This window comes from Mizuhopecten yessoensis, unplaced genomic scaffold (genome assembly GCF_002113885.1).
Source record: "Mizuhopecten yessoensis strain PY_sf001 unplaced genomic scaffold, ASM211388v2 scaffold6163, whole genome shotgun sequence".
Lineage (NCBI taxonomy): Eukaryota > Metazoa > Mollusca > Bivalvia > Pectinida > Pectinidae > Mizuhopecten > Mizuhopecten yessoensis.
This window is the reverse complement of record NW_018406412.1, coordinates 456,617-475,188: the sequence shown is the minus strand read 5'-3', so window position 1 is coordinate 475,188 and position 18,572 is coordinate 456,617. Positions and strand designations below refer to the sequence as shown.

Here is an 18,572-nt window from a genome sequence, read left to right as displayed (position 1 = left end):
TCCTTATACAATGCACATCCTTAAATTGCCTTTGTTATTTATTGTACGCTAAACCAAATAAGACCAAACCAACCTAATGCAATGTCTGTTTCGTTTGTTTTGATATGCAATGTTGACAACGGATACCTCATCAATCATCATCTCATGATTCTGTCGCACAGAAGTTAATCGATAAAAAACTGAATCAATCCATTTCAAATGTAAAACAACATTTCATTTAAGCGTTTGCTTATCCAAAAGGATAGCAGACAAAGAGCAACATATTTAGATATCTCCTTCAAAATGACATAGTTTCAGTTATCGTTGAACGTATACAAGACATCCATTTAGGTAGCCATGAATGTCAATTAGTACTTAATCGAATTTAAATAATTAGTATTGCCTGAAACGTTTCAACAAAGAGATTGGACACAAGTTATAAAGTAAGTAAAAGACAGTGTGTTATGTGGATATTTTAGGACGACCTGAGACAAAATAGGGAAATTGTAGAGATTTATATTATGGTACAAATGGAGTGGATTGAAAGAGAAAGGGAAAGAAAGACGACGGAATGGGTATGGCTTGAAAGACACTGAAAGCAGAAAAATACAGATAACATTTATTGCTGGGTTTTTTTCTACAGACAAAGCGATGCTCCATTGCAGTAGTAAGTAGACAATTTAATTGCAATAACAAATCGATACTCGTTTCGTTCGTTGTGCCGCTATATGCGTTGGTGTAGGGATTATACTCTTAATTCTATCGTTTCCATGCCGGTGTTATGGAATCAAAATCTGAAAAAGAATGAAAACCGTTATTAATGACACATATCATTTGTTATAAAGTTCAAAACGTTAGTTTGTCGAATGTATAGAAATATTGCAAATACCTTTTTATCTTAAATGATATCAATAAAAATGTTTTGTAGGTATAATTTTTCTGAACGTACAACAACATATATAACCAAAAATTGGTGTGGATATACGCGATTTTTGTTTATCTAGCCGTGATACAGTAATGTTCGGCAGAATCTGCGGAACTTGCAGACTTCGGGAACAAACGTCTTTTAAAATCTGTAACAATAGCATACAACAATCTAGGTTTCATAAAAAAGAATATTTATTATAAATGTATTTACATTGGTGCTATATAACTATTCCGACGACATTCATATTAGCTATAAATTCCATGGCCCGATGGTTGATGCTATCTTTACGTCAACATTTTAACGTTTGATACCGCTTTTCCATGAAAGATAGCTGTTCTATTTATTGAACTGACATACAATTATTTGAAATAAATGCTGAATTTGATATTTTTTCAAAAGATGAACATCTTTTTCATGAATTTCGCCTTTGTCCAGTTGGCATTCATATTGCTTATGAATGCAAACCAAAAGAAGTTCAGTGTGTATCTGTTCGATATAATACATACCTTAGCGTACAGCAATTCAAATCCTTTCAGCTCAGTTTCGTCATTTGAGACGAATCTGACTTTGGTAACCTTTGACCTTGACACGAGGGGACCGTTGTAAAGACCAGACATGGTACAATATCTTCCGATATCCGTAAATTCAACATAGTCAAAGAGGCAGTCGGGTGTCGACTGAAGGTCAAGGTCATTGAAGGTCAAGGACAGTTCGTATCCATCTTCAATGATGAGGTTCCACTCACAAATCGTGTCCGGTTCATACGGATTCGGGAAATGAGGACTTCTCAGGACCCCTGGTCTGTCTACAGTGATGTTTCTTCCACAGGCTGCAACACAGATTATCGATGTCCTAAACTAATGATATTTTAGGAAATCATACAGGTACTTTTCTATATCTTGTCATAAATGTTTGGGTTGAAGAAAAACATAATGGAATACAAACTATTTCACATCACCTACAATTTACATGATACTATAAATCGAGTCGATTTACGCGGTTAAAACGTGCTTTTTGTTCCCTGATAAAAACAAAATCAGAATAAGTTTCTCGCACTGTAAACAGTCATCGTTGTTGTTAAGCAGACATTATTACAATTACAATGAAGAAATAAAAGCTTTAAGTATGGTTAACTTTCCCTCTTTGTGTTATATGGATTCCCTACATCCATGTATTGTTTAACCGTTTGACCCTAATCACAAGGGAAAGGAACTTAATACATGTGCACTATCGCATAAGACATGGACAATTCCATATTGATTTATTAACTTACACAAACATGACGTAAAATTGAAAACCGTTACTATTTCGTTACGCAAAGCAAGTTGATTACGAAACTCGCAAAAATGGAGCAATTATCACTGCAAATTTAAGGTTTCGCGAAGAAAGGTTATTTTGCGTGCTGCCACTGCAGGATTAAGCATCCAAAAATGAAGTATTTATCCTTTTTTTACCACTGCGAAATTAAGCATTCACAAAAATTAGGCATAGCGTGTTGTCAAATCCTTTTGATTTTTCAATAAAATTTACTGAAATAAAACAAAGCAGTTCTCAGTATTACCACAACAAAATTAAGCATTTACAATAATAAGAACTTTTCAATATCAGCAAAGCAGTTTTAAGCATTCACTCAAAAGGCAATTCTTGAAATAACATAGGCATATAGGCACTCTTGCCTAACATAGGCATAGCGTGTTATAAAATCCTTTTGATTTTTCAATAAAATTTACTGAAATAAAACAAAGCAGTTCTCAGTATTACCACAACAAAATTAAGCATTCACAATAGTTCAGTATTTTTCAGTATTACAACTGCGAATTTGAGTAGTCGCAAAAAGCTATTTAAAAAATAACACTGTTTGAAAATTTTATTTCCTAATGTTTAATTTATCACCACATTTTATTACCTGCTCGAATGTTCGTCTTGTAATCTGCACCTTTCGCGTCGACGCCATTTATAACATCGACAGCAGCTACATTAATTTCAAACAGTCGCCCATAATGTGTTCCAGTTGTAATCGGGAAGTGGTTTCTATGGGAATCCAGTCGGATTTCAGACACGTGACGGTCCGGAAGCAGCCGATACTTTAGATCGTAGTGATACGAGGCTCCCTGTTTCCCCTCAGGAGCCTCCCAGAACAGCTGTATTAGCCCAGGTATGGACACAGCCGTGACATTCTTGGGCTTTTTGCCTGAAATTGGTAAATAATCTGAATGCAGTGTTTTAATTTGTGATAAGTTGCTTTGCTGTCAGGAAGTCACCATTTTATGTGTTTCCCAAGTGAGATGAATGTTAAGTTGTGCTGAAATATGCCAATGTTACAGTGTGTATTTAAGCATTAAACTGGCTAACGCGCGTTTTTCAATTTATCTGCAATCTTGTGAAAATTATAGGACAATCACTTTCCAAAGAAGGCATTAAAATACTCTATTTCCGTTTTTAATTTAAGTTTTTCTTATATTTCCAATCTGTTATCGCATTTCAAAGTCAAATTGTGCGCTGTCTGTCAATGGGACCTGTTTTTGTAACGTCACGAGTACACGCGACTGTTCCCGGCCAAAACGTATAGTTTGTGGAAATAAACATAAAATCATCAATTGAATTTCAACTATTTAATCATGATATTCCCGTTTTATATAACATAACTACATAAATTGTTGCGAGTTACATTGATCAATTAGGTTTTTAATCCGATAGCACGGATGGGTTACCACGAGGAATGCGTATGGTTTGAATTTTTTCGTGACTTCAATAATGCACTTAATATAGTGACGTCGGTCAAAACGACGTGATTTAGTCAAGATGTCACGAACATGTACTTCATACAACTACACCAATGGGAATTGTGTGAGAATTATGGTATGAAATCTTTCTATTTTGTTTTGTAAGTTTATATGGAGGAAATGCAGAGCAAATTTAGTTTAAGAAGTGATCGATTGTTTTGTCTTCTCGTGTTAGCTGTATAATGATGCATGCATTTTACGTATTTGGCGAAATGCATTATGGGAGAAAAATAACAGTAAACCTCAATCAAGACCACCTTTTCTATTTTCCTTTAGATTCCACAAAAAGTTTTCCCACAATTAATCGTCAAATACCAAAATGTCCAAGTTGCAAAAGTAGCATTATAACAAGGTATTACTGTATTATCATGATTAAGATAACTCACCGTCAACGCTGACAAATACTTTAAACCCGCCCTGTTTCTTAGCCTGCCCAGCCTTCGAGTAAAACGTAATTTTATTGGTCGCATTATCGCTCAGAATGTAACCGTTCTGGGGGAGACGGTTACAGAATATGACGTCATTGACAGTCACGAAGTCACCGTCACATCTATCACTGGTAACGAGGTCAAGGGCAGCAAATTTGACCTTTAACCTTTGTCCCAGAGGAACATTGACAGTCCATTGGCATGCAACATCCGGCTCGTAGTAACCCTGACTGAAGTAAGGAGAATGGATCTTGTCGAAGGTCCCATTGTCTTTAAGGCTGATCTCATATCCACAAGCTGAAACACATTTGCACAAGCATATACACATCCAGCGTCCTGCTATAATTCTTAAGTCAGTATAACCGCTGATGTTCACGTACATCTGGATTGCTATTACATATATCTTATATCAATATGAACCCCCGTGTCAGTAACGTAACAATTGTCAAAGTAGACACCCAGTATCAATTGACAAAATAAACCATTTTCTGTGCTTGCCTCAAATTAATATCTGACCGGCGGACTACTATGATTGGCAGTCCTAGTTCTGTATTACAATTATTACAATTGGTGATTCAATAATAACAAATAAAATATTAATTTTTAAATATTTCTATATAATATTGTACAGTAAAACCTATAATTGCTGGCGTTATAAAGGGGTTTGGCAATAAGTTGAAGGAATTCTTAGTACATATCCTATTGTTTATACTCAATCATTTCATCTATTAACATAGATCCTAATTTTCATTATGCAACACTGTCGAAAACCCTTTATAATGCCAAAACGCACTCTATATTTTAAATTTCACTTCCACTTTTCAATCGTTTCTCCAATGTTCATATACATGGACATCCTCAAATTCCATGTACATTCTCAGTGTCAATACATATATGTTGGTACATACAGGTTGTAAGTGTATACCTATATGAACTCAAGGGGCCATAGGTTCTGGGTTCGAACCCAAACGGAGGCAATGACAATAAATAAAGTATTTTATGGACAAAATTTCTGCAAATTAATGAAATAATACATCTTTATCACGACCTACCTGAATAGGTGCTAATGACGTCAGAGGTCGGACCTTCCCCTGCTGCTGTAAGTGTTGCTATGGTGATATGGAACTTCCGTCCGGGGTGATATAGGGTTGAGATGTAATAGGTCAGTTTTGTAGGGTCGATCATAAGTTTTATCCTCCGTCCACCTGCCTGCCAGTACGTGAGTACGAAAGCCTACAGACAAAAAAACCGATGGACAATTAAATACCAAAGACCCAATGGACAATTATATACCCAAGACCCAATTGAAAATTATTTACCAAAGACACAATGGACAATTATATACCAAAGACACAATGGACAATAACATACCAAAGACACAATGGACAATTATATACCAAAGACACAATCGACAATTATATACCAAAGACACAATGGACAATAACATACCAAAGACACAATGGACAATTATATACCAAAGACACAATGGACAATTATATACCAAATACCCAATTGACAATTATATACCAAAGACCCAATGGACAATTATATACCAAAGACCAAATGGACAATTATATACCTATGACCCAATAGACAATTATATACCAGATACCCAATGGACAATTATATACCAAAGACACAATGGACAATTATATACCAAAGACCCAATGGACAATTATATACCAAAGACCCAATGGACAATTATATACCTAAGACCCAATAGACAATTATATACCAGATACCCAATGGACAATTATATACCAAAGACACAATGGACAATTATATACCAAAGACCCAATGGACAATTATATACCAAATACCTAATGGACAATTATGTACCAAAGACCCAATTGACAATTATATACCAAAGACCCAATGGACAATTATATACCAGATACCCAATGGACAATTATATACCTAAGACCCAATAGACAATTATAAACCAGATACCAAATGGACAATTATATACCAAAGACACAATGGACAATTATATACCAAAGACACAATGGACAATGATGTAACAAACTAACGTGTTACAGCCATGCATTTTCAAATCAATATGACTACAGGAAAATAGTAATAGAGACGGTGAAAACTTTATGATAGGTGAAACCCATCTACTGAAATCACACAAACTGTGTAAATTCAATTTACTCCCAGGAAAGACTATAAAACATCATTTCTACCATGAACCATTTAACCACTGTACAATGCATGGTAGAGTCTATTTAAGTTATATAGGGGTGAAAGGGTTAAGCATTACTCCTGTTCTCAGTATTATATATTATTTTTATTCTTTTATCTATTTCATTTCATTGTTTCTCGCTTTCATATCTTTAAAAATGTTTTAAGTTTTACAAGCGGTTGTACTGGCTCGCATCATCTTCGAAAACCAAGCGTTCCACTTTAAAACCATGTCTTCTCTTCCCCCTTTGAATATGCTATGACAATGCCAAAGGCTTAATTAGCCATTTGAGTGGAAGCAGATATGATAAAAAAAAACCGAGCCATCGTAAAACTGATACTTGTCCTTTGAATATTGCGGGAGAAAGTACATCAAAATCAAAGGCATACAATTTTTACGTTATACTTCCTGTCATTTTGTTTCAAAGAGAATAATGCAAGCTACCGCAATAGCAATACTCGTCAACTTGAATCATCCGCATAGTTGCGCGTACAGTGTCGTCGATGATTCTGGCATGACATGTTCCAAGGGTGCTGAGAGGATAGGTACATCGAGATCAGAACCTTTGGATTTTAAAGGTCGTTCTTGGTATTATGACAAGATTATAAACCATAACATAACGTATCACGTTATCAAAATCTACAGAGTGAATCTCAAGGAGATTTCCAACTTTTACGTTTTCTGGTATATATATAAACAACTCTACCGGAGTAATCATATATTTCATACGATAAATGCTTCGTTTGAAAGTTACCGATACAGACTGGTCCGTGCAAGGGTTGGTCCAGAAGACACGCAGGGAGTTTTGAAACACAACGGCGTCAAACGTGACTGGTGGACCACTGATTCCCGCAGGTACTGTAAAATTAAAAGAGCAAAACGTTTAGTTTAAGTTGTGTACACCGAACAGTCACTTTTCATTGTTATATGAAACATTAGGGATACGTATAGAGGTAAGACTTAGGTATCGATGGACAACCTTTTAATAAAAACAAATATGGAGTTAAATATTGCAAAGGGAATCCTAAAACTGCTGTATATATGATAACAAGTGGGGTAAGCAATGGGTTCTGTCCCAAGGTTGGGACATACCAAAGTAGTTTAAATTTACTGCTCAACCACAGTATGCAAGGTTTTCGCAACAGCTGATTTACCCGTTGTCATCATAATGTGACTGAATGGAATACTGTGCTGGGTGATTTCGTGATGGTTTTTCATTGAGGTAACACTCTTAGGTCGGCATCAGACCCGCGATATCGCAATGAGACAGAGACATCGACACATTCTGCCCCCAGCACACATATACGCAAGCATGCATACATTACACACGTGGAGGCACGTCCTGAAAAACATCAGCTGTTAATAGGACGTTCAAAATATTAACCACAAACGAAAACCCAAACACGGTGATAAGCGAAAATTGATTAGTTGATAGTGCTATGATCTTTTACTTGTACAATATGTAATACAATATTTCATCTTACATGACGGATCAGATTGGCATGGCTTTATTGGAGTGTTGGTGGGCGTGGCTCTTGAGGAGATGGGCGTGGCAGATGATGTCGTAGGCATGGTAACTGACGACGAAGCAGTTGGGGATGTTTTCGGAGTTGCTGCGGACGTGGTCTTTGTAGTCGTGGTGGTGGTGGCTGTTAGTTTGGCTGTTGAAGGTCTAACAGTTGAAGTTGTGTCTTCAATCATCCATTTTGGTTTAGGGGCATCGCCTGCAAAAGAATAATACTGATATAAATAACCGTTTTTCTTTATTATCACTTCAATGACATCCTGTTTTGTGTGTGTAAATCATACTGTATTTTATGGAGAAAGGGCTGGAATATATAACCTATTTTTAGCAACCGATTGTCATTTCATTCAGAAGCACACATACCTTATCAAATTTACGTTTAAAGTATGTTTGAGTATTTTATTAAAGCTAGATCGTAAGTGTAACAGATAAAAAGGAACAAATACTTATCCAATAATATTAATATGCTGGCATATGGCTTGAGCACAGTTACATTTTGTATGCTGATAACTCATTTATATTTTACATTATTAAGGATTTTAATTCGGCTTTTCCTCCGTATGAACTGTCCTCGTCAAATTATCAGTAAGCTTTGGACAAAGAAGACAAACCTTACAAAAGAATTGCTATACATATACATTTAGTACATCACATGATAATTACTAGGATAGCTATTGGATAACTACCCTTGTTCTATTTGGTATAGTTAGCATCCACCCTTGACAACAGGAACTATACCTGGAGACGGGCACTATACCTTTTTTTTGGACCGCTGAGACTGCGCGAAAAGTAGCGTAACGCTAAGAGTTGTGCCCCTTCTCCTAGGGGGCGCTGTACATATTCTACTTTCACTTCCTTGTTGTCGTCTGCCAAAATGGCTTCACGATTCGGGACTGGGAATTCTGATTGCTTCGCAGAGGCTCAGCAATGCATACAGACGAAGCAGGCGACACAGCTAGACAGGGATCTGTATGTGATCTAGCGGTGATTCAATCGTGGGAATTGAACGGAGTTTTGGTGGATGCCAATATACGCAATAAAAAAAGAAGATCTACTCAAAAAGATCTCTTATTGCCATTAGGCAAGATTTTCGGCAGTATTTCCAAGGACCATCATGTGGCAGAGAATGACAGTCATGGGATGTACTAAATCTATTATGACCCTTTCCCTCGGGAACAGTTCTCTTATAGTGTCGTCTGGGTAGGTATAGTGCCCTCGCCTAACGGCTCGGGCACTATACCTCCCCAGACGACACTATAAGAGAACAGTTCCCTCGGGAAAGGGCCATAATAGAATAATAATGTATTTGTATTTACCTCCAGTACACGAATAAAGTTTATTAATTTTCCATATGTCAACGGCACTGAATCCATCTCGCTGGCCCATTGTTCCTTTGTCATCAAAGAGAGCTTTTAAGGCAGGGTTACCGTTCTTGGAAAAGGTGTAGGCGCCATAGTGCATAATACTTCCATAGTCATACGGAGCATTCAAAGTGTTCAGGATGTTTCGGGACTCGGCCACAAAATCACGGTCTTTCCCTAAACAAGAAATTTAGTCATAATGTTATCCAACACATTGCAACTAAGGTTTGTTTGCTATATTTCATACTAAGTTTATGCTTATAAACAACTCAAAAGTCGGACGAGTTATTATGCTGTGAATAGTTAAGTTATTTTGAACTATACCGGGCAAAAGGGGCGACGAATATGATTTTATACGATTATTGACATTTTCTGTGAAGACACGTACCGTCCATAATGTTTTCCCAACGCACCTCGACGTACTTGTCTCGGTCGTATCGACTCTGCTCGTGGAAGAATCCGACCGCGTGTGTTAGCTCGTGCATGACGACCCCCTTATAGTAACAGTTGTCACCCAACGTCACATCCTGTCTTCCTCCGTCCCGGCCTATTGAAGAATGACAACTGAAAACCGAAGCATTAAAACTTTCTAAAGATGACGTATCATAACTCAGCAGGAACGCTAAGCATTGTTTTGTATAAAAACAATATTTGATGGTATTTGAACTAGCTGCAAATTGGCAAAACCAAGCTGATGTCTCTCTTTAACATTCATATATGCCGATTTATTCGATAGTTGTTCGAATGGCTGAAAAATGAAAACAATGCCGTTTTGTGAAAGCAAAACTACGAGAAAAGTTAGGGTTTAAAAAAAATAAAAATCAATAAACAAAAAATAAACATGTTTTGAAATATTTAAAAATAGATAAATACAAGTGCTTTTCTAGTGTAGTCAATCTAATGTTTTTCAGTTAAATTGAGATGAATTGATTTTTTATAATAATGTATTCATTAAAATATCAAGGTATCAATTTTTATAAGATCAAACATGAAGGTTACAGGAAGGTAAAATAAAATAAAATCAAACCCTGTCAATTATAGAAGGTGAAATGACCATACCCGTAACCATGGACAATCCTGACGTAGTCTTGCTCCTTGTCACGTGGTACATATTTAATACAGGAAACGTCTGTATTAAACTGTGCAATAGCCTCGTCAATCACTTTCAGTCCATCGGCACCTAACATTAAAATGAAATCTATAATATGCACACGGGAGCAGTAATATAATGAAGAAAATGAGCGCTATTAATATTCTTTGGAATATTTTCCATTTTTTTCCTTAAATATTTTGACTCAAACTGATATGGTATATTCAATATTTTCATTTTTTATGAATGAAAATTGCATGTTGTATTTCTTTATTAATGGATGAAGAAAACTATTTTTGTTTTGTTTTCAGTGAAATATCTGTAGCTATTAATTGTTTCATAATTATTTTCGATCACAGCATTTTTGGAATGATAATGTTTCAACTGTTTTAGCAAATAAATCTTAATTTTATTACGGATATTTTGTCCACTTAACTGAAACCGTTGACGTCGATAGTATACGGAATTTTGTGTTCTCGCCATTTCCAAGCATCTATTCCAACAGCGTTCCTTTTCTGAAATTATATCAAATTGATGCACTTTGGTTTCTCAGATATACTATAATTAATTCAATTTTTACCAGTAACAGTACGCCAGAGAATCAAATTAGTCGAGTTTACTGTATCATCCACAAGATGGCGCCAACAAATTTAAAGCATTCAAGTTGTCATGAATATGCCAGAGGTACAAGGAACGGAAGTCAATGTTAACCTAGATTTTAAAGGATGGTCTAGGGGCTTCTTCGTGTTCATATTTCGAATGTGATATTAAAGGAAACAGTTAAATACTTGATATATTGTGTGAGTTGGAAATTATATAACCATTACTAAGTCCTAATATAATATATCGTTGCATATAGGTTTCGTACAATATTTCTTGTTCCCAATTTACTTTCTGTACATGTACTTTTTGACCACGAAAAAATGCAAGTTATTGCCAAAAAAGGATATTCGAAACAACTATAACTGCTTACTCTACTTGGAACAATGTCTCCCTCGATCAGATGGTGAATTTCTTGTTCTGGAAAACAAACATAAACAACTATAATGACTCGACCCGGGACGTTTCACCTATCGATAGGGACCAATCGGTCTTTGAAACGTTGCGGCACGTGTAATACGTACATTGTTTGTGTTGAAAGTAAAACGTTGATATCATAATCACTATAGTTTTAGGAATACATGAATTTGAACTTACGTTTCGTTTTTTGTTTATTATAATGATATAATTTAGAATATAACTACCGTTTTACTTTTACTGTAATTAATGATAATGGAAATATGTTTTTTTTCACCTTTAACGTTCCATTCATTTCAATTTGGTTTGTCTGTGTGTCTTTACGTCCTATAAACATCTATGATCATTTAAGAAGTGCAAGGTACAAGGACGTGGGGGAAAATCGGAGTGCCCGGAGAAAAACCACTGATATGAGGCCAGTACCTGCCGACTACCCCATATAGGCTTCAAACTGCGACCCATTAGTGGAGGAATAGTGATCACATTACCTCCCGGCCACCGTTTCGTGATGAAGAATTTAACATTTAATAAAGAATGTTGTCTATAAGACGTGGTCTACAGTGAAATTTGTCTAGAACTAATTTTGTCAATAGCAAATTTAATATTGTTAGTTTGGAGGAAACGTATTTTACTGTATAATTTTAAATATTTAATGTTATTTACTCATAACTTACCCATGTTTGCCATAACAATAAGATCCATCGCTGACATCTTGCTTGGGTCGATTGAAAGGTCACGGCCATTTTCTAGAAAAACAATAGATGACAAAATTAACAGAAAAAAATGCAAAAGATATATAGATGTTTCATATCAGTTTTGTATATCAACACATGTCTTATGGTTGTAAATGTATATGTTCTTCCCTATGATACACTATTGCAAATCAGATTTTGCTTGAATTTATTTGTGTTCATGTTATTATAAGTAATATTTTAATGTCCGATCATCAAAACAGAAATTAGATGAAAGAACTTAAGATACATTATTTTTAGAAGAAAATTACTTTGAAGTGATCCCCGTACAACTTCAAGAAACTGTAACTCCAAACTGGAAACTTCTACAGGCATACATTGCGGACCTTTTATAAAATCAATAAAGACGAAAAACAACGTATGGTTGCTGAGAGTACAAATACATCGGGTCAAACTGGGATTTGATCACTGAACCTGCAATCACAATACCTTTGCTCTAACCATCTGAGCTGTCTGGTCGTCGATTGTTTCATGGCTCAGGCCCAATACAGTTATATCTAGAGCAAAGTTTAGGGGATGTTAATTCCTGTATGTTTGGTTTGTCTGTGTTTTGCATCCTACTAACAGCTATGGTCATTTAAGGACGTGCCAGGTTTTGGTGGTGGAAGAAAGCCGGAGTTGCCGGAGAAAAAACATTGGCCTATGGCCAGTACCTGGCGACTGCCCCGACGTAGTTCTCGAACCCGCGACCCAGTGCTATGGTGGAGGGCTAGTAGAAGCAGATTGTCAGACGCCTTAACCACGTGACTACTGCGGCCCACTTCATGTACGAAAAACCACACTGGAATCATCTAGTATTTTGCCTGCAGTGTGACAGGTGCCCTTAATTTGAATAGCATATTTCAATCATTAACAGTACTGCAATGCACATTGAAGAGCACCTACCTTTCAGTATCGTAAAAGCGTGCTGTACCTGAAAAAGAAAATGTATTACTTAGTTAACTCACAACTTTTGAAGATTTCATCACTTGTAGCTAAGAGTTTATTGTGAGGAAACATTTCAGTTCAAAGGTCCCGTCGACGTCACACTCGCATTACGTTTAATGAGGTCAAATGTATAATTTATCCTGATTGCATAGTCCGTTTAATTGTTTACAACAAAAAAAGGGTGATTTTCTTTTAATATCTGTAAGTACGTTATCCTACTGATTTTTTCCCTGTGAGCGTTGAATACGACTTATATCCATTTTATCTTCAAAGTTTCTAAAATGCAACCTACTTCAAATTCATCTGCGCATTTTTTTTTTATTTAAAAGAATAAAAGTATAATAGGAGAGCATTGCAAAGCTACAAGAAGATTGCGACCCAGTGTTCTGGTCGAGTAAGTGTCTTCTACGACTTTCAACACGATAATTATTCTTTTTAGTCTTGATATTTTGATTACTTATTTCCTTACAGATCAAGTAGGCTCCGCCAAAACTGTGACAAAATGTGATGGAATTAGGATTGTCGCTATTTCAACTAAATACTCGTTGATTAAGCATCAAGATCAAATACTAATAGTGATATATCTTAAATGATTCCAAAATGATGATCATGGACTAATATTTAAAACTATTGTCGAAAAAATCAAACTGAAAAAGAGATATTTTATAGAAATCTATAATTTATTTTTACTTACCTGAAAAAGTCCAGTGAAAACAAGAGTGAAAAATGTTCTGGTCATGAAGTTTCGAGAGGTACAAGACGCCATACTCTACGATGCTTCCTTCAGAGAAACCCCATAACCAGACGCTTGCTTTGGTTTGCATCAAGGTTTTCCATGTCACATTAGATACCTGTAATCTATTATAACATTCCAAACCAGCTAATATAGAGAAAGCTAAGGTCAACAAAAGGTCATGAAAATGTATTCACAGCAGTCAACTTGATTCCTATCAGATAAAACAATCATATGGATGCTGATGTTGAATGTATTTAAAAAAAATAATTAATGGAATATTACTCAAGATCACTAGTTATGGAACTCAGGTAAGTAAATATATTAATTGACCCGTAAATATGTACGTGGCGACACTTGAGATAAATTTGTGTAAGATGACAATACTTTAAATAGTGCCTCCAGATAACGCCAAATTTCATAAAGGTGGGGCATTTGTTGTTAACATGAAGTTACTCGTCCTTTATTGGCCTAAATCAATATCACCTTGATACAATATTCAGTCGCGACAGGTAATGTCATCATTTATCATCGCAGTGACACAAAACAGGTAAGACCTTAACTCATTCACCCCTAAAGACATATTTGAACTCTTCCAATACAAAGGTTTGAATAGTTCATTAGGAAAGTTCAGGGGTGAATGGGTTAAGTAAGTAAACAATTAACTTTCGTTTATTTGATTTAAATATATATTGCAGATTTCATTGAATTTTACAGAAAAGAAGACATGAATTGATAATCTCATGTCATATTTTGTAAGTTCCTGTATAACATAAACTGATGATTAATATATAGAATCTTTTCCTACTAATAAAATAAGTATGACGAGGAAATCTCATCCGAAGGGGTGATATTACAAATTGTCTTACACAGAGCTTGCTTCAAGTCCAGAATTTGACACTCAAGAATCTCACTTCGAGGGTTGATATTTCCTTTGTATGGATACACACTCCCTCCCCCTCTCCCGTCGTTTTTAAACTGAACTGTGTTATGAAAAGAACGGTTTGCAGCATATGAAAGGTTTCTTATCATTATTTGCGTATGGCCTGTTTCGTGGAAAAACAGGTTGTGGCGTCATATTTCATTGTTCCCGTGACTTCGTAGCATTCTCTTCCACGCAGTATCTGTCATAACCTAGCATAACATGAATCATGTTATTATATGAACAGTTTTTATTAATTTACTTTGTACAGCCCATTGTCACCTGTTGTTCTTGGTGCGCAATGATACCGAAATAGAGTGTTTACCGTAATCCTTCCGCGGAATAAAGACCGTTCGACGTTTAATCCTTAACTTACAAGAATACTCACATTCCCCAACCTCCCGACATTGAAGGTGTTAATGTTAATATTATGAAAATGCATGTAAGATTAAAAGTTATAGTTTTTTGCAAAGTATTTGGAATTATAAAATCTGGAGCAGTATCGTTTCAATTCTACATTTGCATTGCGTGCAAGTTAAGTGATAGACAAAAAATAGAGTACACCCAATCCTTAATGATGACCGTATGTCTTTAAACAGCAATTTACCGAAATTTTATCTTTTAAAAATCATAGTTGTGGCCGTGCTTATCTTATGCTGCTTAACAGTTGAATAATGCATGGAATAAAATTAAAATATTTTAATAATTTAAAAAACCCAAAAACATTATGAAACTGTCTGTTATACTGTGGATATAGATATAGATCTTATGCTATAGCATTGTCGATTTTATTTACTGTATCCGTATGTCTGATTGAATCGTAAAAATAACTATTGATCTTTTTTCATGATTTCATGTATCTTTAGCGAAACGTTATTCTTACGGATATCCAATATAAATTTTGTTTAAAAAAATATGAAAGAAAACAAAATCGCCCCGCTTTGCTCGACAGTGGTTTTTTTTTTAAATCAGCATATGTTTGTAGTTGTTTCCATTTGGAACAAATGCCATAACAGAAAAACTAACAAAAATGAAAATAAAAATAATTCAATCATCAGGCTAAATTGTGCCCCAGAACGCACAAGAGCGATTTTTATATAAAGTTTGATATTTCCCCGGGGGTAGGGGGAGGGGAAGTTGGAAGGGGGCGAGCAGTGCACAGACCTTATTTATATTTTTTTTCTTCATTTTTTTATCCGCACCTGTTGACTTGTTGATTTGTCATTTTATCCTTACATCATTTTTCAATCTTTTATTTTTTTAGATTAGAAAAGGTGCGTGACGAAAGATAATAACTCGTTTGATGATATAACATAGAAGGATAAAATATTATAACAGAAATCACACTTGATATCAACGATGTGTTAGTAATATTATATTTCATAACTATCTAGATTAAAAATTACAGCTTCCTCTTAACACTTCATCCTATTCAACATGGAACATATCACGCCGTACTTGTAATGCTATATCATTATCAGTAATTGCAGAATAAGGATAGCCAACTAATGCCGAGGTATACGTAAAGGTTTATTTTGTTCAAAGAGCTTAGCACCCTTTCACAATGTAACAGAATGGCCATAAAGAAGGGTGTATGTATTGTATGTATAATCAGGTTCATGCATCAAACGTCTGCACACTGTAAATACTGATTGATACCAAGCTACATGTATTATTCCTACCCCAGGACATCCCATGTTAAGCAAGATTTTGAAAAACTCTCTCTCCAAATTATACGTGTTAAGAGTAAGAAATATCATTGATAACAGCGTGGACCTTCTATTGGCTAGAATCGGCTTTTGAACGTCATTAGTAGGCAGTGAGTATGTGATACATATGGACTGTGTATGTTTCTGAGAAAATAAAGTCAATTCTATCAAATATAAACAATTTTACCGCAATTATTATCTTTTAAAAATCCTATTTTTCGGCCATGCTTATCGTATGCTGATTTAAAAGATGAACAATGTACTGAATAAAATGAAAATAATTTAAATAATTAAAAAAAAATCATTATGAAACTATCTGATATAGTGTGGATATAGATATAGATCTTATGCAATAGCATTGTCGGTTTTATTTACTGTATCCGTATATCTGATTAAATCGTAAAAATAACTAGTGATCTATTTTCGTATATTTATGTATTTTCAGTGAAACGTTATTCTTACGGATGGGATGGGCATATACATTTTGTTGAAAAAGAAAAAAAATGAACGAAAAGAAAAGAAAATCGCCTCGTTTTGCTCGACAGTGTTTTCTAAAATAAGCATTTTTTTTAGATGTTTCCATTTGGAAAAAAAATGACATAAAAGAAAAACGAACAAAACTGAAAATTAAAAAATCAATCATCAGGCTAAATAACACTCTAATAGTGCCCCAGAACGCACAAGAGCGATTCTTTTATATCTTTTGATATTTTCCCGGGGCGAGTTGAAAGGGGGCGAGCAATGCACGGACTTTGCTTCATTTTTTATATAATTTCTTGATCCGCACCTGTTGACTCATTTCATTTTTCAATCATTTATTTGTTTAAATTAGGAAAGATGCGTGACGAAAGATAATAACTCGCTTAATGATATAACATATAAGGATAAAATATTATAACAGAAATCACACTTCATATCAACGAGGTGTTCGTAATATTATATTTCATAATTATCTAGACTAGAAATTACAACTGTCGCCTAACGTTTCTTCGTGTCATTTAATATGGAAACGATAATTTCAGGATTGTAATGATATATCAATGTGTAAAAATAACTTTAGCCTACGAATGCCGAGGTATACGTAAAGGTTAAATTTGTTCAAAGAGATCAACACCCTTTTACAATGTAACAGAATGGCCACTGTGGTTGAATGGTTATGGCTATTGACCGTCTATGATCACTAGCCCTCCAAAACTACTAAAGCGTCTGACCGTGTACGATCACTCGCCCTCCACCACTGGCTCGCGGTGGCCGAGTGGTTAAGGCGTGTGACCGTCTACGATCACTCGCCCTCCACCACTGGCTCGCGGTGGCCGAGTGATCAAGGGGTGTGACCGTGTACGATCAATAGTTGTCCACATCTGGTAACTGTGTCCGCGTGGTAAAGGTGTCTGACCGTCTACGATCACTACATGTAGCAGCCCATCATCGTTTCACTGTGGCCGAGTGGTTAAGGCATCTGACCGTGTACAATCACTACATGTAGCAGCCCATCACCGTTTCATTGTGGCCGAGTAACTATGGTGTCTCACCGTGTACGATCACTAGCTCTCCATAACTGGTTTACTGTGGCCGAGTGATTATGGTGTCTGACCGTGTACGATCACTAGCTCTCCACCACTGGTTCATTGTGACCGAGTGATTATGGTGTCTGACCGTGTACGACCACTAGCTCTCCACAACTGGTTCGCTGTGACCGAGTGATTATGGTGTCTGACCGTGTACGATCACTAGCGCTCCATCACTGCTTCATTGTGACCGAGTGATTATGGAGTCTGACCGTGTACGATCACTAGCTCTCCCCCACTGGTTCATTGTGACCGAGTGATTATGGTGTCTGACCGTGTACGATCACTAGCTCTCCACAACTGGTTCGCTGTGACCGAGTGATTATGGTGTCTGACCGTGTATGATCACTAGCTCTCCACAACTGGTTCATTGTGACCGAGTGATTATGGTGTCTGACCGTGTACGATCACTAGCGCTCCATCACCGTTTCATTGTGACCGAGTGATTATGGTGTCTGACCGTGTACGGTCACAAGCTCTCCACCACTGGTTCGCTGTGGCCGAGTGATTATGGTGTCTGACCGTGTACGATCGCTAGCTGTCCACCACTGGTTCGCTGTGACCGAGTGATTATGGTGTCTGACCGTGTACGATCACTAGCTGACCACCACTAGTGTCGCTGTGGCCGAGTAATTATGGTGTCTGACCGTGTACGGTCACTAGCT

The 18,572-nt window shown here is 36.1% G+C and overlaps 1 protein-coding gene across 1 annotated transcript; it reads right to left on the bottom strand.

Moving 5' to 3' along the window:
- Positions 1–291: 291 nt before the first annotated feature.
- On the bottom strand, positions 292–13,741 carry LOC110451668 (blastula protease 10-like). Its single transcript, XM_021499808.1, has 15 exons — positions 13,670–13,741; positions 12,934–12,961; positions 11,971–12,042; positions 11,253–11,299; positions 10,716–10,794; positions 10,249–10,369; positions 9,578–9,753; positions 9,145–9,366; positions 7,788–8,027; positions 7,058–7,161; positions 5,171–5,351; positions 4,077–4,415; positions 2,814–3,098; positions 1,414–1,736; positions 292–773 (listed from the first exon to the last, which is right to left on the bottom strand). Exons 1-15 carry the CDS (start codon positions 13,739–13,741, stop codon positions 759–761), a joined length of 2,304 nt encoding a protein of 767 aa, XP_021355483.1. The 3' UTR covers positions 292–758.
- Positions 13,742–18,572: the final 4,831 nt, after the last annotated feature.

Bases quoted from the DNA above. Each gene is read 5' to 3' on its own strand.
- LOC110451668 (XM_021499808.1), bottom strand. From the start codon at position 13,741: ATGGCGTCTTGTACCTCTCGAAACTTCATGACCAGAACATTTTTCACT. The intron at 10,795-11,252 runs GTAAGCAGTTAT...ATATAATTTCAG, and splicing joins GAGACATTGTTCCAAGTAGA to AAAAGGAACGCTGTTGGAAT. The intron at 7,162-7,787 runs GTAAGATGAAAT...TTAATTTTACAG, and splicing joins ATGCCAATCTGATCCGTCAT to TACCTGCGGGAATCAGTGGT.